We start from the raw sequence: 25,053 nt of genomic DNA on the forward strand, positions 1-25,053 counted from the left end.
AACAATTGACCAGATGACTTTATGTGGTCAGTCTTAACTGTTATAAAAGGTCATATAGAAACACAAACCGGTCCTTGCATCAATACCTGTATGTGTTATAGTAAAATACAGTATACTACTCAGCCCTAAGTAAATGTCAACATTAGTGCAATTTACAGTAATTCTGTTTTGGATACTTCTCCTAATTACCTTGTTGTTCTTGAGAGGTCTAAGTGTTCTTTGTTGCTGATTTGACTTTCCCTCTCGTCTTACAGGGTAAACCGTTCATGTTTGACCGAGTGTTCGGGTCCAATACGACACAGGAGCAGATGTACAAAGCCTCTGCTCAAAAGATTGTTAAAGGTACTATCCTGTGGCACTATCCTACCAGTGCAAACCTTCTAGGCAGTTTTAAAGTAATTGTTTTAAGTTCTCAATGTCTTTTGCTACATACACAGATGTCCTTGAGGGCTACAACGGGACAATATTTGCCTTTGGGCAGACATCGTCTGGAAAAACACACACCATGGAGGTGAGGCAGAGCGAGGCCTATGAAATTATACATGCTTCTATCTTAATGGGTTTGGTCAAATGATTTCAACTGGGATTGGGGTCAATTCCATTTAAATTGTCAATGAAGAAAGTAAAATTAAATTCCTTAAATGCTCTCAAAGTTGAGTAAAATTGGAATTTTAGGTTACTTCCTGCATTGAATTGGAATTTAAATAACATCTTGACCCCAACCCTGTTGTTCTATGTTTGACGGAAACCTGTCTTTGTCCTGTAAAGGGTAGCCTCCATGACCCGGATGGTATGGGGATCATCCCCAGAATAGTCCAGGACATCTTCAACTACATCTACTCAATGGATGAGAACTTGGAGTTCCATATCAAGGTATGGAGCACTTCAACCACACAGTTGGCCTCAAGTGATTCGGTTGCCAAATAAAAAGGGGAAAAATGTACCTAAAGACAGAACGCGCCATGTGAATCTACTAACTAGCTAGCTATTCCACATCGGCTACATAATCCGAATCAAAAACACTGCCCAGCTAGATTGTTTCTAATCTGAGTACTCTCTGTTGCAGGTTTCATATTTTGAAATTTACCTGGACAGGATCAAGGACCTACTGGATGGTACGTACTGTATGTTACGGCAAAGCAAGCATCCTCATTTGACCATTCTGGAGATTTAGGCTGTGTCCCAAATGGCGCTCTATTTCATATAGTCCATTACTTTTCACCAGGACGGGTAGGGCTCTGGTGAAAATGTGTGCACTGTATAGGGAATCGGGTGCCATTTGGGTCGCAGACATTGTCTGTTGGGTAATCACTCCCCCTCACACACATGCAAACATACATGCAGTTGAAGTCGGAAGTTTACATACGCTTATGTTGGAGTCATTAAAACTCGTTTTTCAACCACACCATACATTTCTTGTTGTCAAAACTATAGTTTAAGTCGGTTCGGACATCTACTTTGTGCATGACACAAGTAATTTTTTCCAGCAATTGTTTACAGATTATTTCACTTTCACCATTCCAGTGGGTCAGTTGTTGACTGTGCCTTTTAAACATCTTGGAAAATTCCAGAAAATGATCTCATGGCTTTAGAAGCTTCTGATAAGCTAATTGACATAATTTGAGTCAATTGGAGGAGTACCTGTGGATGTACTTCAGGGCCTACCTTCAAACTCAGTGCCTCTTTGCTTGACATCATGGGAAAATCAAAAGAAATCAGCCAAGACCTGAGTGAAAGAAAATGGTAGACCTCCAAGTCTGGTTTATCCTTGCGAGCAATTTCCAAACGCCTGAAGGTACCATGTTCATCTGTACAAACAATAGTGCACAAGTTTTAACCGCGTGTTCTGTCTCCTAGAGATGAACGTACTTTGGTGCAAAAAGTGCAAATCAATCCCAGAACAACAGCAAAGGACCCTGTGAAGATGCTGGAGGAAACGGGTACAAAAGTATCTTTATCTACAGTAAAACGAGTCCTATATCGACGTAACCTGAAAGGCCTCGCAGCAAGGAAGAAGCCACTGCTCCAAAACCGCCACAAAAAAGCCAGACTACGGTTTGCAACTGCACATGGGGACAAAAATCGTACTTTTTGGAGAAATGTCCTCTGGTCTGATGAAACCAATCGAACTGTTTGGCCCTAATGACCATTATGTTTTGAGGAAGAAGGGGGGAAGCTTGCAAGCCGAAGAACACCATCCCAACTGAAGCATGGGGGTGGCAGCATCATGTTGTGGGGGTGCTTTGCTGCAGGAGGGACTGGTGCACTTTACAAAATAGATGGCATCATGAGGCAGGACAATTATGTGGATATATTGAAGCGACATCAGTCAGGAAGTTAAAGCTTGGTCGCAAATGGGTCTTCCAAATGGACAATGATCCAAACATACTTCCAAAGTTGTGGCAAAATGGCTTAATCAGGACAAAGTCAAGCTATTGGAGTGACCATCACAAAGCCCTGATGTCAATCCTATAGAAAATGTGTGGGCAGAACTGAAAAAGTGTGTGTGAGCAAGGAGGCCTACAAATCTGACTCCGTTTCACCAGCTCTGTCAGGAGGAATTGGCCAAAATTCACCCAACTTATTGTGGGAAGCTTGTGGAAGGCTATTCAAAACATTTGACCCAAGCAATTAAAAAAAATTAAAGGCACTTCTGCCCAACTGGGAATGTGATGAAATAAATCCTAACTGACCTAAGGGAATTTTCACTTGGATTAAATGTCAGGAATTGTGATACACCTTAGCCAAATACTTTTAACCTCAGTTTATGTCAACTTACGACTTCAACTGTACTTCAATTGAGTTGTTTCTGTCTAGACAGTGTACTTATAACCTGCAGCATTCAGATGAAAATAATAAAATATTTAGTGGCTGCTTTGTGCTTTTAACCTGCCTGTTGACGATTCCTTGTTAATATTGTGATCAACATCATAAGTAATGTAATAATAATAAAATGTGTTTTTCCCCCCTCTGCAGTAACAAAGAACAACCTGTCTGTACATGAGGATAAAAACAGGGTGCCCTACGTCAAGGTAAGTCTCTTATTTATGGTCAAGTGAACCAAACACATCAACAATGCATTCGGAAAATATTCAGACCCCTGACTTTTTCCTCATTTTGTTACGTTACAGCCTTATTCTAAAAGGTATTAAATTGTTTTGTTCCCTCAATCTACTCCCACACTATCCATAATGACCGAGCAAAAACTACAGGTATTTAGAATTCTTTGTACATTTACATAAGTTTTCAGACCCTTTGCTTAGTACTTTGTTCAAGCACATTTGGAAGCAATTTACCTGCCTCGAGTCTTCTTGGGTATGATGCTACAAGCTTGGCACACCTGTATTTGGGGAGTTTCTCCCATTCTTCTCTGCAGATCCTCTCAGGCTCTGTCACCACGCTGGCCAACTCCATGTCACCACTCCTGGTGTGTCTTTGCTGTCTCCTAGTCTCGCCCATAGCCAGCAAGTAACTTGTGTGTAATATTACACTCAGAGCAGGTTGGATGTGGAGCGTTGCTGTACAGCTATTTTCAGGCCTCTCCAGAGATGTTAGATCGGGTTCAAGTTCGTGCTCTGGCTGGCCAACTCGACATGTCCCGAAGCCACTCCTGCGGTGTCTCGGCTGTGTTCTTAGGGTCGTTGTCTTGTTGGAAGGTCAACCTTTGCCCTTGTTTGAGGTCCTGAGCGCACTGGAGCAGGTTTTCCTCAAGGATCTCTCTGTACTTTGCTTCATTCATCTTTGCTTCAACCTCAGTCTCCCAGTCCCTAACGCTGAAAAACATCCTCATAGCCTGATGCTGCCTCAACCATGCTTCACCGTAGGGATAGTACCAGGTATCTTCCAGACGTGACTCTTGGCATTCAGGCAAAAGCCTTCAATCTTGGTTTCATTTGACCAGAGAATCTTGTTTCTTATGGTCTGAGAGTCTTCAGGTGACTTTTGGCAAACTCCAAGTGGGCTGTCATGTGCCTTTTTTTACTAAGGATTGGCTTCCATCTGGCCACTCTACCATAAAGGCCTGATTTGGTGGAGTGCTGCAGAGATTGGAGAACCTTCCAGAAGGACAACCATCTCCACATAGGAAGTCCGGAGCTCTGTCAGAGTGACCATCGGGTTCTTGGTCACCTCCCTGACCAAGGCCCTTCTCCCGCGATTGCGCATTTTGGCCGGGCGGCCAGCTCTAGGAAAAGTCTTGGTGGTACTTAACTTATTTCCTTTAATGATGATTAAGACCACTTGGGGACCTAAAGTAGAGCTTTACGATGCAATTCCTTCGACCTTGTGTCTTGGTTTTTGCTCTATGAACTGGAACAATATCTAGATGTGTGTGCGTGCCTTTCCAAATCCGGTCCAATTAATTGAATTTACCACAGGTGGACTCCAATCAAGTTGTAGAAACATCTGAAGTAAAGCCAATGGAAGCAGGATGCACCGGAGCTCAATTGAGTCTCATAGCAAAGGGTCTGAATAGTTATGTAAATAAGGTATTTTTGTTTTTTATAGATTTGCAAAAATGTCTAAACATGTTATTTTGGGGTATTGTGTGTAGATTGATGAGGATAAATTAATGTTATCCATTCTAGAATAAGGCTGTAACCTAATGTGGATAAATTCAAGGGGTCTGAATACTGTCCGAATGCACTGGTAAATGGTACCATAGATGGATCCATGAAACGGTTGGTTGGTCAGGTGGATGAAATGGTAAGACATCTGTAGAATAGTGCGTCTCAAATGATACCCTATTCCCTTTGTCGTGCACTACTTTTGGATTTGTGGACGCTGGTCAAAAGTAGTGCACTTATATAGGAAATAGTACTACTTCGGATGCATCCTATTTGTGGGTTGGAGAAAGTCAAAGCACTTTACAATACCGATATAACTTCCTGATTATCCGCAACTTTAATGTCAGTGTTATCTAAGTTTTTCATCATAATCGTCTCTTTGTCTACCATGTTAAATCACAGTGGTTCCTTGGTTCCTTGTGTCCCCAGGGGTGTACCGAGCGCTTTGTTTGCAGCCCCGAGGAGGTCATGGATACTATTGACGAGGGCAAATCCAACCGACACGTGGCCGTCACAAGTGAGTCAGTCCAACACTGGGACCGTTTCAGTCCCGCCTGCTACTCATGGGTTCATTATGATCCTCAGCCTGCATCTCCTGATCTACCAAGCCACGTCCTAAATGACACCTTTCACTCTTTATAGTGATTATTTTTGACCAGGGTCCATAGGGGTGTGGTCAAAAGTAATCCACTATTTAGTGAACAGGGTGCCATTTAGGATGCAATTACACAGCCGTTACATAATTAGGACCAGGCGTTCTCCTGACCAGGAATCATGAAAATCTGTAGACACAAGTTAATATACACAGTAGTACTTGAACTAAGCTAGTTTTCTCTAGAAAATAAAACATTACTGAGCAGTCCTTTCAACTGAAAGTGAAAGATTATGACAATGATGCTAGCAATCAAATATGTTCTGAATGTAGACTTTTATAAATGCACATTAATTCATTAGATTCCTCACAGAATCATGGCCATGTTCTTTGTTTCTGTTAGCAATATATTTTATATTATGTTAATTTAAGTGTGTTTTTATAGACATGAATGAGCACAGCTCCAGAAGTCACAGTATCTTCCAAATCAACGTGAAGCAGGAGAACACTGCTACAGAGCAGAAACTCAGCGGCAAGCTCTACCTTGTCGATCTGGCCGGTAGCGAAAAAGTATGTCATCATTTCTTTCTCTGTGCCTTTTCTGTGTCTGCGTTTTGATAATTCACCATTTTCCAGAAGTGTGCAATAGCCCAATTCGGGCATGGATTTTTACAATGGTGGTAACTCAGTCCAGCCAGTGTTTATACCAATCTTTTTAAATGCATGACGAGGAGAGTGCAGGTGCACACTTGTGGAAAATGGGGATGGAGCATTAGCCTTTTCTTCCTCTGGTTCCTCCATTTGTCTCCATCTTGGTGTTCAAGTTCAACGCATTAACTTTTGCACAATGCCTGCTTTCTCCTACTGTAGATATGGCCTAGCAGGCAGCTATTGATCTGAACATTTGGTCATAACTAGCTATTCTGCCACAAGTAGCTAGTATCTCAAGCTGCCTGCCTCACAGTACAGAAATAGGAGATAAGATCCTGTCCTATGAGCCGTTCTGGCTCGGAAACGGCTACTTTTGCCACATCTTTAGCATGAGGGTTGAATATTTTCTCTGTATTTTACAAATGTTCCATCTTGAAAATAAGTAGTTTTACTCCTGTTTTTTCCCGCCAAAACCGGAGAGTTTGGAAAGTATTCAGACCCCTTGACTTTATCCACATTTTGTTACTTTAAAGCCTTATTCTAAAATTGAATTAATTGTTTTTTCCCTCATCAATCTACACACTACCCCATAATGACAAAGCGAAAAAAATTTTTTGTTGTTGTAAATTTATACTGAATGAAAAATGAAATACCTTTATTTATATAAGTATTCAGACCCTTTGCTATGACACTCGAAATTGATATTTGGTGCATCCTGTTTCCATTGATCATTCTGGATGTTTCTACAACTTGATTGGAGACCACCTGTGGTAAATTCAATTGATTGGACAGGATTTGGAAAGGCGTACAGTGTTTGTATATTTAAGGTTCCACAGTGACAGTGCATGTCAGAGCTAAAAAAAACATGCCATGAGGTTGAAGGAATTGTTCCTAGAGCTCTGAGACAGGAGGCACAGATCTGGGGAAGGGTACCAACACACTTCTGCAGCTTTGAAGGTCCCCAAGAACAGTGGCTTCCATCATTCTTAAAAGGACTATGTTTTGGAACCATCAAGACTCTGGCCGAGCGGCCAGCTCTATGAAAACTGAGCAATCGGGGAGGAGGGCCTTGGTCAGGGAGGTGACCAAGAACCCAATGGTCACTCTGACAGAGCTCCAGAATTCCTCTGTGGAGATGGGAGAAACTTCCAGAAAGACAAGTCTCTGCAGCACTCTACCAATCATGGCTTTATGGTATAGTGTCTAGACGGAATACACTCCTCAGTAAAAGGCACATGACAGCCTGCTTGAAATTTGCCAAAAGGCACCTAAAGGACTCTGACCATAAACAAGATTCTCTGGTCTGATGAAACAAAGATTGAACTCCTTGGCCTGAATACCAAGCGTCACGTCTGGAGAAGCGTGGTGGCAGCATCATGCTGTGGGGATGTTTTTCAGTGGCCGGGACTGGATGACTAGTCAGGATCGAAGGAAAGATGAACAGAGCAAAGTACAGAACAGAGCAAAGTACAGAGATCCTTGATGAAAGCCTGCTCCAGAACGCTCAGGCCCTTAGACTGGAAGAATTTCACCATCCAACAGGACAACAACCCTAAGCACACAGCCAAGATAATGCAGGAGTATCTTCGTGACATGTCTCTGAATGTCCTTGATTGGCCCAGCCAGGTCCTGGACTTGAACCCCATCAAACATCTCTGGAGAGACTTGAAAATGGCTGTGCAGCGACGCTCCCCATCCAACCTGACAGAGCTTTAGAGGAATGGGAGAAACTCCCCGCATGAGCGTTGATTATTGATCATGCCGAGAGAAGACTGCAGAGAAGCAAGATTTAGTCATAGCATATCATTTAAGTTCCATTTCACGTCATGCTGTTTATATACAGTTATTATTTACTGGTGTCTCGCAGTTATTTGTCCCGGAAAAGTATGTTGAGCGGTAAATCTCGATAACCGGGTTCCCGCCATTCAACCCTATTTAGCACATATATGTTGTTACTCCTTACTCACACAACAACAGCAGTAATCTGATCATAATCCAAAGGATGGGACTAAACTCAAGCAAAGCCTTTCACATGCTTAGTTTCACTTTTTCGTTATCGGTTTTTGTTTCAAATGAATATCAATATTTGTAGTGTTCTGTATCATCTTTAAGATTTCTTTCCAAGTTAGATATGGAACACAACCAAATGGCTCCCTATATAATGCACTACTTTTCATAAGAATAGTGCACTAAATCAAGAATAGGGTGCCATTTGGGACAGATGCTGTTTCTTAGAATTTTGGGTGACGTAATGCCCTGTAATAGTCTTATACCAGTGTTGTCATGAGGGCTTGTGTGTTGGATTGTGATCTCTTAAAAATTGTGTGTCTAGGTGGGTAAAACTGGAGCTGAGGGAGCGGTGCTGGAAGAAGCTAAAAACATCAACAAATCCCTGTCTGCGCTGGGCAACGTCATCTCTGCCCTTGCCGAAGGCTCGGTGAGATAACATAATACCACTCTGCTCCCTCTGGGCTGGGGAGAATGACTGTAAATTACACCCTATTCCCTAAATAGTCAACTTATTCTTAACCAAACTCTGGTCAAAAGTAGTACACAATATGGGGAATAGGGTGTCAACAAACAGCTGTTCTAACAAAAGGGAGAATATCAGCATATTTTTCTAATGAGGATATTTTCAAGTTAGGAACGAATGATAAAATATGGGAGGAATCAAAGGAGTGTCTCATGCACAAGTCATACACGCATGTCTAAACACTTGTAATCTAGGTTTTCAGTACCTGTACAATTTACTCTTGTATTACAGAGTTCAGCCCAGGTTTTCAGTATTATTCTCCGGAACAAAGTAATGAGTGTTTTTAGGTTGAAGCTCAAGTCCCTCTCCCCTCCTTTCTCCAGACCTATGTCCCTTACAGAGACAGTAAGATGACCCGTATCCTGCAGGACTCTCTGGGTGGCAACTGTAGGACCACCATGGTCATCTGTGCCTCGCCCTCCGCCTACAACGAGGCTGAGACAAAGTCCACACTGATGTTCGGACAGCGGTACGTACAGGACACTCTCAGCCCCTGGACTGTAAACGACCCACAACCAGTCTCAGACCCTGTACTTAACTATATATTTGTGGGTTTTCTCAACCTGGGATCCCCAATCACCTTTAGCTCTGTACCCCTTAACCGATTGCAACTACTAGACCTATGTTTAGCCAACATTTTATTCATCTTCCCAATAATCCTTTTCGAATAGTCCTCATACCCCCAGGGGTACTAGTAACCCCAGATTGAGAACCACTGCTCTATATGACCAAGAACCACCATTGGGTTGTAAGTTTTGTAAATGACAATTGAATGTTGGTACATTGTTAGCAATGGCTGTTATGGTCAGAATATGCTACAGTCTACACAGTTTATGCTTTATAGGAGGGTTGGTTGTTTTGGCAACAAAACCGATGCGTGTGCAACTATGGGGTAAAACAGATGGGGTTGGCTTGGATTGTTGAAATATAAACTATTTTGTCCACAATTTTTTATTGAAAACATAAATACATTGGCATAATGAGCACTTGTCTCTCAAATACATAATTACAGTTTATTTTAGCCATATTAGAGTAGATGTAACATCAGACATGGTTTCAAGAACAAGACAAAACTAGCTGAAACAAGCCACCTACAATTCCCCACATGGCAGCATCTTGTCATTGTTGCTAGCTTTCTGGCCATCCAGAATCATAATACACGGACTTCTGCCCCATTTGAATTGCACGTATTGTTTTCTTGATGTCAGCTAATACGCTTTATGGGTGGTTGCCAGTGCCACACCCACTCTCAAAGGTGACACTTTGTTTTGTGACATAGGAAAGTTACCTGTTGTGTATATGTGTGACAGAGCTAAGACCATTAAGAACACAGTGTGTCTGAATGTGGAGCTGACGGCAGAACAGTGGAAGAAAAAGTATGAAAGAGAAAAGGCGAAGAACACAACCCTGAGGGGCACTGTCACCTGGCTGGAGAACGAACTCAACCGCTGGAGAAATGGTATGAGAGAAAAAAATATGGAAACCATAAATCGATATTTAGTTAATGTTCAAAGATGACTGATAATTCCATGAATCACGCTCATGTCTGCATTTTAGGATTGAACAGGGTTGTAATTCATTAGTGTACTGCACACCGTAGCAAAAGTTTTGCAATGTAAACCGTGTTTAGAGTAAACTGTTTCCGTTGCAAAATAGTTTGCTACGGTGTGCACTAATGACGATAAACCAGGAAATGGTCTACATGTTGCATAGATGCCACAGAAGTTTACTTTTGTTTCTAACCATGTCTGTCTCCATGGCTCCCTCCCTTCCTCTTTCCCTCCCTCTGTGCTGCCCCTATAGGTGAGAGTGTGCCGGTGGAGGAGCAGTTTGACAAGGAGAAGGCTAACGCTGAGGTCCAGGCTCTAGACAACGTGGTGAACAATGAGAAGATGGCCCCCTCACCCAACATTCCAGGGGTTAAACTGACCGACGCAGAGAAGGAGAAGTGTGAGGCTGAGCTGTCTAAACTCTACAAGCAGCTGGATGATAAGGTGAGGTAGCAGAGCCACATGGCAACTTGCTAGATTCAATCTAGACAGTGACCTTGTACACTGAGGTGCCAGAAAGATTTCCATGAGGTAGTCATTTAAAGGTAGATTCAGTGCGATGACGTAGATGCACAATTTCCGCAGGAACTAAGAGCGTTGAAGTGCAAGGCTCAACTTCTCTGCTGTTTTGTTCCCGTAGCTACCACGTAGCAGCGATAAGCGAACCTGTGCACATGCGCAGATACTCTGTGTGAGAGCGAAGTCTTGCATCGTGCTCGTTGCAATATCTGTGGTCCCTGCTCGTGGCAACGCCACAATGCTCAGTGGCATTAATATGTTTAAAATATGTTTTGCTAATGATTTGAGACGAGAACACTTTGGGTGTAACACCCCCCCTCTTCTCTCCATCAGGATGATGAGATCAACCAGCAGAGCCAGCTGGCAGAGAAACTAAAGCAGCAGATGCTGGACCAGGAAGAGGTGAGACCCCTTGCTACCACAAACGCATATACGCACGCCGCGTCCCTCCAGCCCTCCTGCTCTGTTAACAATGCCATCAGTCTGCCTGTACAGGCCCGTCTGAAGACTGTTAGCTGACGGTTAGCCCGGACACAGCAGGGTTAAAGAGGCATCACTCAGCCTGGGTAGAATCTAACACACTCATCTCAGCTTTCGGTAGGCTGGATTTTAATTACAGATGAATATTCTGAGTAGGGAATTAATAACAGGCGTGGGTCTTGTTCAGTAGGGCACAAAATAGCAGAATGTTCTGCAATTGAAAGTACCTCCCACCTGCCTGTTTCAAAAGTTTTCTCCCTACTGAATACAATCGCAGGTTAGCTTTTAACAAGCGAGAGCTTCACCTTTCCCCCCTCATTAGGCTATTACAAAGCCAGAGAATAATCTGTATCAATCAATTACTTAGACAAAGTGGTGATATTTGATTATGTTTACATATTATTTACATACTACTGATTTTCCTTTAACCCTGACCTGATGCGCCCACTTTAGTTTTACGCTGTTGAAAGTTTAATGAACTTCCTCATCAGACTAAAGTGAGGCTGGGGTAAGTTGGTCAGCCTGTAGTTCTCTTCTTCAAAGGTACAGATTTAAATCAGATAGTGACTGTGTCCCAAATGGCACCCTATTCCCTTTATAGTGCACTACTTTTGACCAGGACCCATAGCACAGGAGGCTGCTGAGGGGAGGATGGCTCATATTAATGGCCAGAACAAATGGACTCAAACAAATCAAATATTATTTGTAACATGCGACGAATACAACAGGTGTAGACCTTGCAGTGAAATGCAAGCCCTTAACCAAGAATGCACTTCAATAAATAAAGTTAAAATATTTACTAAGTAAACTAAAGTAAAAAATTTAATAAAATGTAACAAAATAAAATAAGGTTATATACCAGTACCAATTCAATGTGTTAGTCAAGGAATTATTAATTGTTCAGCAGTCTTATGGCTTGGGTGTAGAAGTTGTTAAGGAGCCTTTTGGACCTAGACTTGGTGCTCCAGCACAGCTTGCCATGTGGTAGCAGAGACAACGGTCTATGACTTGGGTGACTGGAGTCTTAAGACAATTTTTTGGGGCCTTCCTCTGACGCTCCCTAGTATATACAGTTGAAGTCGGAAGTTTACATACCTTAGCCAAATACATTTGAAATCAGTTTTTCACTATTCCTGACATTTAATCCTTGTAAAAATGTCCCGTCTTAGGTCAGTTAGGATCACTACTTTATTTTAAGAATGTGAAATGTCAGAATAATATAGTGATATATTTCAGCTTTTATTTCTTTCATCAAATTCCCAGTGGGTCAGAAGTTTACATACACTCAATTAGTATTTGGTAGCATTGCCTTTAAATTGTGTAATTTGGGTCAAACTTTTCCGGTAGCCTTCCACAAACTTCCCACAATAAGTTGGGTGAATTTTGGCCCATTCCTCCTGACAGAGCTGGTGTAACTGAGTCAGGTTTGTAGGCCTCCTGGCTTGCACACGATTTTTCAGTTCTGCCCACAAATTTTCCATAGGATTGATGTCAGGGCTTTGTGATGGCCACTGCAATACCTTGACTTTGTTGTCCTTAAGTCATTTTGTCATGCTTTGGGTCATTGTCCATTTGGAGGACCCATTTGCGACCAAGCTTTAACTTCCTGACTGATGTCTTGAGATATATCCACATAATGTTCCTACCTCCTACCTCAATTTTCCTACCATCTATTTTGTGAAGTGCACCAGTCCCTCCTGCAGCAAAGCATCCTCACAACATGATGCCGCCACTCCCATGCTTCACGGTTGGGATGGTGTTCTTCGGCTTTCAAGCGTCCCCCCTTTTCCTCCAAACATAACGATGGTCGTTATGGCCAAACAGTTCTATTTTTGTTTCATCAGACCAGAGGACATTTCTCCATCCCCATGTGCAGTTGCAAACCGTAGTCTGGCTTTTTTATGGCGGTTTTGGAGCAGTGGTTACTTCCTTGCTGATGTCAATATAGGACTTGTTTTTACTGTAGCTATAGATACTTTTGTACCTTTTTCCTCCAGCACCTTTGCTGTTCTGGGATTGATTTGCACTTTTCACACAAGTATGTTCATCTCTAGGAGACAGAACGGGTCTCCTTCTGAGCAGTATGACGGCTGTGTGGTCCTATGGTGTTTATACTTGCATACTATTGTTTGTATAGATGAACGTGGTGCCATCAGGCATTTGGAAATTGCTCCCAAGGATGAACCAGACTTGTGGAGGTGTACCATTTTTTTCCCGCTCAGGTCTTGGCTGATTTCTTTTGATTTTCCATGATGCCAAGCGAAGACTCACTGAGTTTGAAGGTAGGCCTTGAAATACACCCACAGGTACTCAAATGATGTCAATTAGCCTATCAGAAGCTTCTAAAGCCATGACATCATTTTCTGGAATTTTCCAAGCTGTGTAAAGGCACAGTCAACTTAGTGTATGTAAACTTCTGACACACTGGAATTGTGATACAGTGAAATAATCTGTCTGTAAACAATTGTTGGAAAAATGACTCGTGTCATACACAAAGTAGAAGTCCTAACCGACTTGCCAAAACTATAGTTTGTTAACAAGAAATTTGTGGAGTGGTTGAAAAACGAGTTTTAATGACCTAAGTGTATGTAAACTTCCGACATCAACTGTTGGTCCTGGATGGCAGGAAGCTTGGCCTCCGTCATGTACTACGCCATACGCATTACCCTTTATAGTGCATTATGGTCTCATGCCGGGCAGTTGCCATAGCAGGCAGTGATACTACCGTTCAAGATGCCCTCGGTGGTGCAGCTGTAGAAGCTTTTGAGGATCTGAGGACCCATGCCAAATATTAGAGGGAAAAGGGTTTGCCCTGCCCTTTTCACAACTATCTTGATGTGTTTGGACCATGATAGTTTGTTGGTGATTTGGACACAGGGAACTTTAAAACTCTCGACCCGCTCCACTACATACCGTCAATATTAATGGGGGCCTGTTCGGCCCTCCTTTTCCTGTAGTCCACAATCAACTTCTTTGTCTTGCTCACACTGCCAGGTCTCATCGTTTTTGGTGATCAGGCCTACCACTGTTGTCGAGAGCAAACTTAATGATGGTTTTGGAGTTGTGCTTGGCCATGCAGTCGTGGGTGAACATAGAGTACAGGTGTGGACTGAGCACACACCCTTGAAGGGGCCCCAGTGTTGAGGGTCAGCGTGGCAGATGTGGTGTTGCCTACCCTTACCACTTGGGGGCTGCCCATCAGGAAGTCCATGATCCAGTTGGAGAGGGATGTGTTTAGTCCCAGGGTCCTTAGCTTAGTGATGAGCTTTGTGGGCACTATGGTTTTGAACGCTGAGCCGTTGTCAACGTACAGCATTCTAACCAAGGTGTTTGTCCAGGTGGGAAAGGGCAGTGTGGAGTGTGATTGCGTCATCTGTGGATCTGTTGGGGTGGTATGCGAATTAGTGGGTCTATGGTTTCCGGGATAATGGTGTTGATGTGAGTCATGACCGGCATTTCAAGCACTTCATGGCTACCGACGTGAGTGCTACGAGGCGGTAAACATTTAAGCAAGTTACCTTCGCTTTCTTGGGCACAGACTATGGTGGTCTGCTTGAAACATGGAGGTGTTACACACTCAATCAGGGAGAGGTTGAGAATGTCACCGACCACACTTGCCAGTTGGTCCGCGTTTGTTCGGATCACACGTCCTGGTAATTCGTCTGGCCTTGTGAAGGTTGACCTGTTTAAAGGGCTTGCTCACGTTGTCTACGGCGAGCATGATCACACAGTTGTCCGGAAACCATTTGTTTGGTGTATTTGATATTGATATTCCACCCATTCTGCTCCAACCATTACCATGAGCCCGTCCTCCCTGATTAAGGTGCCACCTACCTCCTGTGGCCCATAAGGCTCATAGGTCCGAAGTAGTGCATTATTTATGGAATAGGGTACCATTTAGGACTCATCCACTGACGTTGTGATTCAGATCCTTAGACTAGTATGAGGTTCATCGCCAACACTCAGGGTTTTGGCTCTAGCTAGCTCACATAGATTAGATCGAGATGAGAGAAGAGGTGTCCTGGGATAGCTGCGATACATTTAATTTTAAAGCAGCAATCTGCAGTTGCTACATCTGTTTTTGGAATTTAAATGTAATGATATATATATATATATCTATCCATTCAATCTTGAAAAATATAATTTATACATGCTTAGTTTGACTCTTACCCCATCAGAACCCAAACTAAGTTTTTTTTATTCCTTTGTTTGTAAACAATGTGAAGATGAATAATTACGTTGTTAGAACTATACATATTCTTGAATGGTCAGTCCTTGTATCCATAGCTCTGTCTTTGAATTTGTGTTCCTTCTCCAGCTGCTGGCCTCATCACGTCGTGACCACGACAACCTGCAGGTAGAGCTGAACCGTCTGCAGTCCGAAAATGAGGCGTCTAAGGAGGAGGTGAAGGAGGTGCTGCAGGCCCTGGAGGAGCTGGCTGTTAACTATGACCAGAAGAGCCAGGAGGTGGAGGACAAGACTAAGGAGTTTGAGGCTCTCAGCGAGGAGCTTAACCAGAAATCGGTGAGAAGGAAGCCATTTTCCAATAGGTCTACCTTTTTTTTAAATGTCTTTCCTTCCTCTCTACCTTCAACCAGAAATTGGTGAGAGGAGAACAAGTCATTCATAATCTAAACTCACCAAGAGATTTTAGGAATGTGAAATGTACTTGTGTACTTATGTCGTATGCCAACTACTGACATTAGGTAAGAAAGCCTGCTGGTCTTCACTGATTTGCTGTTCACTCAGCTAGTGTTCCAGGTGTAATTCAGTCCAGGATTAGAAAGGGAAGATGAAACTTAACTTCTCCTTTGTTGTCGTCCTCAGAGTATCCTGGTGTCCATCGACTCTGAGCTGCAGAAGCTGAAGGAGATGACCAACCACCAGAAGAAGAGGGTCACTGAGATGATGTCATCGCTGCTCAAAGATCTGGCTGAGATCGGCATCGCTGTGGGCAGCAATGACATCAAGGTAGCATCATCATTCCTCGCCATGCCAGCCAATCGTGGAAGGGAAGCCCAGTATTGGGGTATTTTTGGGGGAATCCTGAAGAGTGGAAGTTTGACTCGTGTACTGTATATGCCAATTAACTTCATCCTTAACTATGCTTTGGGACACTATCTGATGCATGTTTTTTGCGCAATGACATTTGAGTCTTACATTTGTGCCTTTACACCCCCCCCCCCTTCTCCAGCAACAAGAGGGCAGTGGTCTGATAGACGAGGAGTTCACGGTGGCACGTCTGTACATCAGTAAGATGAAGTCTGAGGTGAAGACTATGGTGAAACGCAGCAAGCAGCTGGAGAGCACTCAGGCCGAGAGTAACGAGAAGATGGACGAGAACGAGAAGGAGCTGGCCTCCTGTCAGCTACGCATCTCGCAGGTAAGCATCGTCACCTGGGATAGAGGGCTTGAGAGAAGGTGTCATGGGGTGCCTGTCGTTCAAATCAAAATGTAGTCACTTCTCTTGGTCAATTTTTTAAATTTTATTTCAATTCAGTGAATTAAAAGCAATGAGGAACATTGGGATCCGGATTACAGTTTACTACTTGAATTAGATGGAATTGACTCCAACCCTTGTTCAATGCATTGCTCCATTTTAATTCCCCCTCAGCACGAGGCTAAGATCAAGTCCCTGACAGAGTACCTTCAGAACGTGGAGCAGAAGAAAAGACAGCTGGAGGAGAACGTAGACTCTTTGAATGAGGAACTAGTCAAGATCAGCGCTCAGGGTGACTACAACATTTTTTATTTATCCTATTCAAACAAGATCCCATCCCTCTTTTGCTTCGAAGACCTTTCCCCAACAAGGCACATCACACATTCCTTATTGAAATGTGTATTTTGATATCTTATTTCTACTAAACCATGGACACATTTGACACCTAGCTTTTCAAGTCTTCCACCATCTACTGGTGAAAAGGTTGCTGACACCCATCTCATGTTTCTCCCCTTGCAGAGAAAGTTCAGGCTATGGAGAAGGAAAATGAGGTCCAAACTGCCACCGAAGTCAAGGTATGACCAACAGTGGATTTCTCCGGACAGGCTATTCTTTCAAATCTTGATAACCGATCATTTCGATTATGCAAACTTTTTGTGTTGGTGATTATTTGTGTAAAATATTCTCCATTATTGTATGTTTGATTCCTGTATGTGCCAAATACACTCAATATATATATTTGTTAATGTTGACATCTATAAAAGTTTCTGCTTAAAATACCATATTTTGTGTTGGTACTCCTTTCTAATGTATTTGTTGGTAACTAGTTGTATGTGTTGCTAGGAGGCGGTTGAGCATCAGATCCAGTCTCACCGCGAGGCCCATCAGAAACAGATCAGCAGCCTGAGAGATGAGCTGGACAACAAGGAGAAACTCATCACTGAGCTCCAGGAGTATGGGAACACGTAACACACACACACACACACTCAGCACACGCACGCGCACACACACACACAATTCCATGAGGCCCATCACACGCACGACATATGCAACAACTATTTGTTAGTGAGACAGAGCCAGCAACTAACTATCTCTATTTGTCTCTCTCTCTCTCTCTCTCTCTCTCTCTCTCTAGTCTGAACCAGAAGATCATGCTAGAACAGGAGCGTCTGCGGGTGGAGCACGAGAAACTCAAATCCACCGACCAGGACAAGAGCCGCAAGCTGCACGAGCTCACGTACGTAACCACCCATCCAGATGCCTTACCCAGTTGCCATTGTACATACACCATCTATATTCACACACTATCATTTGTTCTTAAATGATTAGCCCGGATAAATTAGAATAAACTAATCACCAATGTCCGCATGCATATGAAAAGCTGTGATGTGGCAATGCAGAATCACTGATCTGGTTGTGTGTGTGTTTTACAGGGTGATGCAGGACAGGAGAGAGCAGGCCAGACAAGACCTGAAGGGACTGGAGGAGACTGTGGCTAAGGAGCTCCAGACTCTCCACAACCTCAGAAAACTGTTTGTTCAGGACCTGGCTACCAGAGTCAAGAAGGTACAACTCAGTGTTTGCTTTTTACAAGCTTTTAACTTTAAGAGCGAGAGCTGCATCCCCCTCCCAGTGAACAACCACAGTATAGCCTCCACATGGTTAGAAGTATAATTTTGATATCATGGATGATCAGTCCTTGTATCCATAGCGTGGTCTATTAATTTGAAAGTGGTTCCATTTCTCTAGCCCTATCCTTAGCTTTTTAACAAAACAGTGGCAGGGTATGCTTTTATTGTTTGAAATGCAGATTTCTCCATTAAGTCATACCCCGTCTCTTATCAGCTCTGTTGTATCACAAATATGATTTTTTTTCTTCTACGCTTGTTGTTTTCATACCACAATTCCGCATTAAAAGTGTATGGGTCCTTGAAAAGCACAATTTGGTATGTTAATTACTGTTTCTCAATGGTTATTTAAAACTCAAACTTGGCTTTAATGGTGCCTTTTACTGAACATTTGAGTGTTTGTGTGTGTCGTAAATGCAGAGCGAATGACAAGTGTAATAAAAGAATGTATGTTTTCTGCAGAGCGCTGAGATGGACTCGGATGATACAGGGGGCAGTGCTGCTCAGAAACAGAAGATCTCCTTTCTGGAGAACAACCTGGAACAGCTTACAAAGGTCCACAAACAGGTAAACAAACACACCTTAATACATATGTTGTTAGTGCTCCCATGGCAGAGAAGTATCCTGCTGTGATTGAATGGTGTGGTTTACTAAAGTCAGTAAGCCAGTACAGACCACAGCCCTTTAATGTAATGGAAGACACAGACATGCCAAATTATTCCCAAGATACATGTACTCTTCTGTCAATACAAATATTCTTCACCAATTGAAAAGATACAACTAATGTGACTGAAAGAATTAATTAGTTACGGCATCTCTCTCTCTCTCCTCTTGTTCTTCTTCCTCTAGCTGGTGCGTGATAACGCAGACCTGCGCTGTGAGCTTCCTAAACTGGAGAAGCGTCTGCGTGCTACGGCTGAGCGGGTCAAGGCCTTGGAGTCGGCCCTGAAGGAGGCCAAAGAGAACGCCGCACGCGACCGCAAACGCTACCAGCAGGAGGTGGACCGCATCAAAGAAGCCGTCAGGGCCAAGAACATGGCCAGGAGGGGCCACTCTGCTCAGATCGGTGAGGAACACACACATATGCATGCATAAAATCACACACATGAATTCGACTATACAACTATATATACAAAAGTATGTGGCCAACCATTCAAATTAGTGTATTCGGCTATTTACGGTGAAATACACTAATTTGAAGTGGTGGCCACATACTTTTGTGTATATATAGTGTGTGTGAATTCATGCGTGTGATTGTGTGCATAGTTACGAGATGACGTAACTGATTGATTGTTTCCGTCACATTAGTGTTTCACTCTGTAAAACACACACACAACCAGATCAGTGATTCCCCGTTGTGGGTGTATAAAATTGAGTACACAGCCATGCAATCTCCATAGACAAACATTGACAGTAGAATGGCCTTACTGAAGCGCTGTGACTTTTTAAACGTGGCACCTTCATTGGATGTCATCTTTCCAACAAGTCAGTTTGTCAAATTTCTGCCCTACTAGAGCCGTCCCAGTCAACTAGAAGTACTGTTATTGTGAAGTGGAAATGTCTTTGGGCAACAACGGCTCATCCATGAATTGGTAGACCACACAAGCTCACAGAACGGGAACGCAGAGTGCTGGAGCGCATAGCGCTTAGTAATCGTCTGTCCTCGGTTGCAACACTCGCTACCGAGATCCAAACTGCCTCTGTAAACAACATCAGCACAATAACTGTTTGTCGGGACATGGGTTTCCATGTCCGAGCAGCCGCACAAGCCTAACATCACCATGCGCAATGCCAAGCGTCGGCTGGAGTGGTGTAAAGCTTGCCGCCATTAGACTCTGGAACAGTGTAAACACGTTCTCTGGAGTGATGAATCACGGTTCCTCATCTGGCAGTCTGACGAACAAATCTGGGTTTGGCGGATGCCAGGAGAATGCCCCACGTGCCCCAATGCATAATGCCAACTGTGAAGTTAGGTGGAGGAGGAATAATAGTCTGGGGCTGTTTTTCATGGTTGGGGTGAATGGACATCTTTTCAGTGAATGGGTTTCAGTGAATGGACATCTTAACTCTACGGCATACAATGACATTCTAGGCGATTCTGGAACGCCGACTGCGAGCAAGGCCTAATCGCCCAACATCAGTTCCCGACCTCACTAATGCTCTTGTGGTTTGAATGGAAGCAAGTCCCCTCAGCAATGTTCCAACATCTCGTGGAAAGCCTTCCCAGAAGAGTGGAGACTGTTATGGCAGCAAAGGGGCAACAAACTCCATATTAATGCCCATGATTTTGGAATGAGCTGTTTGTCGAGCTGGTATCCTATACTTCTAGTCATGTAGTGTACATATTCACACACTGTTTTAAAGGTTAAATGCTAGCTTTTTATTCAGAGAAATCTGTCCTCTGTTTTGCCTGATATAATCTAGGACTGATTATTTTATTGGTCTGTAATACTGGTACATGTAAATGCATAACATTTGTACATTTGGTAATTTAGCAGACGCTAAATAATGACGCCATTAGTGTTCCTTTGATGCTATGTAACCAGTACTGTGCCTCTGACCTCCCCAGCCAAACCCATTCGGCCTGGCCAGCCCCCTGTGGCATCTCCCACCCACCCCAATGTCAACCGGACAGGGTTCTTCAACAGCCAGCCCACCGGCATCAGAGGAGGAGGGGCCAAGCAATGAGTGGATAAGAAGTAAGTCAAGGGCCTTTTCTCAATTGCATACTCCTCTCGCCTCCATCTCAAAACCCATTGGAAGAGAAGGTCAAAGGCGAGGTACCACTGGCTTTCTCATCCAATAGGTTTTGAAAAGGAGGCAAGGAGAGAGGACGCGAAGAGTTTTCAATTGAGATTCTTCCAAGGCCTCTGTACTGAGCCAACCTAATGCATTTCAGGGAGTTCTGTTCGGATTGGAGAAAACATTTTGAAACCGGAAGGCACTGTCTGAATTTGTCCAATAAGGACACAGATATCAATGTTCTGTTGCAAAATGTTTTTACTTCTGTGTTCCCTACTGAACATGACCTTGTTTTATAGACAAGCCAGAGATGGCAGCAGAGCTCATATTTAGTAATGATTTTTCTCCACTTATTTTGTCTTCTGTCTCTTTCCGTCAGCTTCTGAAGAAGATAAACATAATCACAGAGATGAAGATACAAAGATCACCCACAGGAGCTGGCATTCCACTTGACAGAACTATCACATGGGACAATTCTTCCAGTATCAACGTTTATTTATATATGTATAAGATATATATATATGTAAGAAATAGACACAGGCTGTACAGTTATTTTTCATTTTTGTTTTCATGTATGAATGAAATTGATTTCCTTACAAAACAAAAGAAAACACGGACAGAGAACAAACAAAATAAAATAAATGGTGCATTCTTGGCGCCTGGCGAAATGAACATGTAATTAATAATGCGTAGCTCTTCCATTTGATCTATCGCACAGCAGTTTGTCCATTAATGTCCGAAAAGATTTGAGTCTGCATTGTGCCAAGTTTAAATGTATGTCGTCGCAGGTTCTCTAAAAACAAATAACACACTAAAAGGTTGGAATCCGTTGAGAAGCATCCTAGCCTGATTTTTTTTTTTATGTACAGTATATCATCAAAGTATCCCTCCTGTCTAGATCAATAAACTTATTTTAAAGTTTAAAGGTGTAAAAACACACTACTGGCCACTATTGTACAGTTAGAATTAGCACTGAACTGTTTTCTCTTCACTTGGACATTTGTTTCTTTTGGGGCTAAAATGCTGCAGTAGAGCACATCTTCAGGACCATGCACCAGTGATTGACAAAAAAAAGTGTCACCTTATTCCCTTTTATAGTAAACTAGTTTTGACCAATGGTAGTGCACTAAATGGCGAATAGGGTGCAATGTGAGTCGTCCAGTTTTTAAAGAACTGTGAACAATGGCAGACAAATGCAAAAAAATGTCAATTTTGTCATGTATTAGGAAATTAAGCTGCTTCAATATCATACCTATGTCCAAGATATCCAGTTAATGTTGATATACTGTATGATGAAATTATAATGGTCGACCTGCTAGGTTCCTTAGCTATGTATATCAATATTAGCATATGCAAGTGACTTGTATGCCATTTGGGAAAAACTGCAAAAATGCCACACCCATGTGTCCTATCAATGAAGAGAAAACAATATCAGTGGAAGGGTTGCTTCTTGGACCACAAAAATATGGTTCTGAATGGTTGACTGATTAGGTCTAATCAGGAGTTCCTGATGCATTTCACAAGTTGATTTTTTTGGCACTGTGCCAGCTATCCCTCCACTGTATCTATTAAATGAAAATGCTCTATCTGGAAGATGACGTTTACACAAATGTCCTGAAACTAAATTAAAGAAATGGGATGACTTGATTTTCCATTGGTCTTTGTGGAATAGTTTGAGAGACAAGGGGCCATGAAATATTTACCTCCACACTTGAGTTCGACCAATCATGAGTTTATTGTTTATTTTGATGTGTGCAAATTTTGTTTCTGTGCCTACTGCCTATGCATAGTTGATAGTTTGTGCATACATTGGATGGATTTTCTGTTTTTCTTTTATTTTTCAACTTTTTTATTTTGTCTTTGTGCCCAAATCTGTCAACATGAGTCACCGGCTATTCAACAACCCAACTTTTTCATATTCTGACAACACTGCACAGGCTAACGAGGCCGGGCTTTGCTTGGGGTGGTGAATTCGGATATGCGGCTACACTCCAATGCGCCAAAATACACCATTGCTTCATTCTAAGTAACCTGGTCTCCTAATTTCGCATTGGGAGGAAGTGTCTAGTGAATGAAATTACATTCTAAGTGGTATGCTTAATGCAGATATAGGAACAGAGCCTGTGTCTTATCCAAGTAGTCAGTCTTCATAACACCATCCTTCCTGTACTACAGTAGATGGATGCCACCTGAGTTATTTACTGCTGTGCTGGCTGGAGGTAGGGTATGAGGGTTTAGACTATTTGTTTTTTACTTCCTAAATTATGTTTTTTGTTTTGTTTACCATTGTTATTGAAAGTCTCGTGACTTTTGGTTTGTCATTTATCATTATCAGGATGTAATCTTTGAAGTTGAGATTGAACCTAAAGCACTTTTTAAATGTATCCTGGATTATAACTGTAACCTTCCCTTAAGGAGCTATTAAATGCCATTTCTGTTCCTTTTCTGCAACAAAAATAATAAAATAAGTGAAGCATCGCTGGAGTTCTGTCTTTGGGTTGTAAATCAAATGATTGTCTGAACTCAATGGAGTCTTTCTTGTTAGATTGTCTTTATGATAAATGGTGTGTATTTTATATATATATATATATATCTATATATATCCCTAGGGAAATTGAAGCATTGCAGTGTACCATAGCATTATCAAGTGCTTTCTGTAGCCTTGGTTCCCAAGTTTTTACCCTGGAGATGAAACCAGTAGTCTCAGAGAGAAGTGCACTGCTTACTCATTTATTATGGTCAACGTTTGTTTCATCAGGAAAGGGAAGATAAATTCTCCAAGGTGCAATAATTGAGAACTGAAGTGAACAGGAAATTCTGCAAATCTTACAGGCTGACTACACCGCGAGCATCGCAAAATACCTTTTGATATCTATATAAAATTATTGCGACAACGTGCATCTACGTTGTCAAGGGCTAAAATAGAAGTCAGTTCTATTTCTGTTACAGGCTGACTACACCACTCCATTGTGTGCGCAAGCGTGGCAAAAATACATTTAGAAATCTGTTATTCAATTTTTGCACCCACACTGCTCGCTTGCACCAACGAGCGAATTTGCGTTGGGGCAAGTCAGTAGAAGGGCTAGAATATAAATCAGTTCTATTTGTGAAGCAGATCCCTCTGCAAGTCCTGCCTCTCCCATGTCCTCATTGGTTTATAGAAGCAGGTACCCACGTGCCATCTCATTGGTTATTCCCAGTGGGTAACTGATAGACGGTCAAGGTCAGTGGCGGTAATGCACCTAATTTATGAAAATTGCCAATCGCAATATAATTAAGAGAAGAAAAAGCCTGGAAATAGGAGAGAAGACTAGAAACAATTCGGTTGACTGTTTTATGTTTGGATTAATTGGCAGAGTGTAGGACCTTGTGCATTTCAGGTAAAATAACACATCAATTACAAATAAATGTAATTGGTTCAGAGTTTGTTTTGATATGTTAACCTTCGTGTTGTGATCGCGTTTGGTGTGGGGGGACAAAATAAATGTATGCACGATGGCGCACCTGGTTTGTGGGTTCCTTTAGAGAACAGTGTCAAGTTGATTCACCTTACTGTTAAAAATGAGCGTTCCCCTTTGTGGTTGGAGTTTTAACTCGCAAATGGGATCCATATCTCATATGAGTCACTACACCTTTGATAAAACAGTATATGTGAAAGAGAAAAAAAATGATTGGCCATTCCTACCAGTAGGTTACTTTTATTCAATGGGCTGTTGGATGCACTGGCCCATTCATACCAGCAGAGCACGCTTTGGTACTGTCACATTTGATTTTATTTAACGAGGCAAATCAGTAGTTTACAATGACTGCCTAACCCGGTCAAATCCTCCCCTAACCCGGACGACACTGGGCCAATTGTGCGCCGCTCTTCGGAACTCCCAATCACGGCCGGTTGTGATATAGCCCGGCATCGAACCAGGGTTTGTAGCGACGCCTCTAGCACTGAGATTCAGTGCTTTTAGACCTCTGCGCCACTCGGAACCCCTAAATACTAGAATAACGGCATCTGACGAGTGAAATTCAAATTATTGTACATTTTGGTCTTGTGTTTTCAGTATTTGTTTTACTCGGTCAGCTGTACCAGGACTAAGAAAGAAATGCATTTTAATATTGCAAATCCTAAATCCCCCATAATCTATTATTCAATCATTAGATATTTGTGGGGGCATTCATGAAATGTCTGTCACAGATTTGGACAGTAACAGATGGTGGGTGACTCAAGAAACTGAGATGGTAAATTATTCATTAATATGAGCTCTTTTATAGAGCTCAGTCTTGAAGATCACCAGACAATTATATTTGCCATTACAACTTAAATGTATCATAGATATCAACCCCAGCACTTTAAACGG

At 42.4% G+C, this 25,053-nt stretch overlaps 1 protein-coding gene across 1 annotated transcript; it reads left to right on the forward strand.

Moving 5' to 3' along the window:
* Positions 1 to 206: 206 nt before the first annotated feature.
* On the forward strand, positions 207 to 23,179 carry LOC124039841 (kinesin-1 heavy chain). The gene is made up of 24 exons (XM_046356298.1): positions 207 to 342; positions 438 to 511; positions 769 to 873; positions 1,067 to 1,115; positions 2,977 to 3,032; positions 4,995 to 5,082; positions 5,603 to 5,727; positions 8,141 to 8,245; positions 8,665 to 8,810; positions 9,652 to 9,800; positions 10,145 to 10,335; positions 10,744 to 10,812; positions 15,209 to 15,415; positions 15,719 to 15,862; positions 16,086 to 16,274; positions 16,506 to 16,623; positions 16,851 to 16,906; positions 17,175 to 17,284; positions 17,467 to 17,568; positions 17,765 to 17,897; positions 18,422 to 18,526; positions 18,809 to 19,025; positions 20,529 to 20,658; positions 21,081 to 23,179. The coding sequence occupies exons 1-23, from the start codon at positions 267 to 269 to the stop codon at positions 20,645 to 20,647; spliced, it is 2,733 nt and encodes a 910-aa protein (XP_046212254.1). The 5' UTR covers positions 207 to 266; the 3' UTR covers positions 20,648 to 20,658; positions 21,081 to 23,179.
* Positions 23,180 to 25,053: the final 1,874 nt, after the last annotated feature.

The sequence above is a fragment of the Oncorhynchus gorbuscha genome, linkage group LG07 (assembly GCF_021184085.1).
Source record: "Oncorhynchus gorbuscha isolate QuinsamMale2020 ecotype Even-year linkage group LG07, OgorEven_v1.0, whole genome shotgun sequence".
Lineage (NCBI taxonomy): Eukaryota > Metazoa > Chordata > Actinopteri > Salmoniformes > Salmonidae > Oncorhynchus > Oncorhynchus gorbuscha.

Coding starts and splice junctions, on each gene's coding strand:
- LOC124039841 (XM_046356298.1), top strand. CDS start 267: ATGTTTGACCGAGTGTTCGGGTCCAATACGACACAGGAGCAGATGTAC. Junction 16,907..17,174: donor AAACTGCCACCGAAGTCAAG/GTATGACCAACA, acceptor ATGTGTTGCTAG/GAGGCGGTTGAGCATCAGAT. Junction 19,026..20,528: donor GGGCCACTCTGCTCAGATCG/GTGAGGAACACA, acceptor TGACCTCCCCAG/CCAAACCCATTCGGCCTGGC.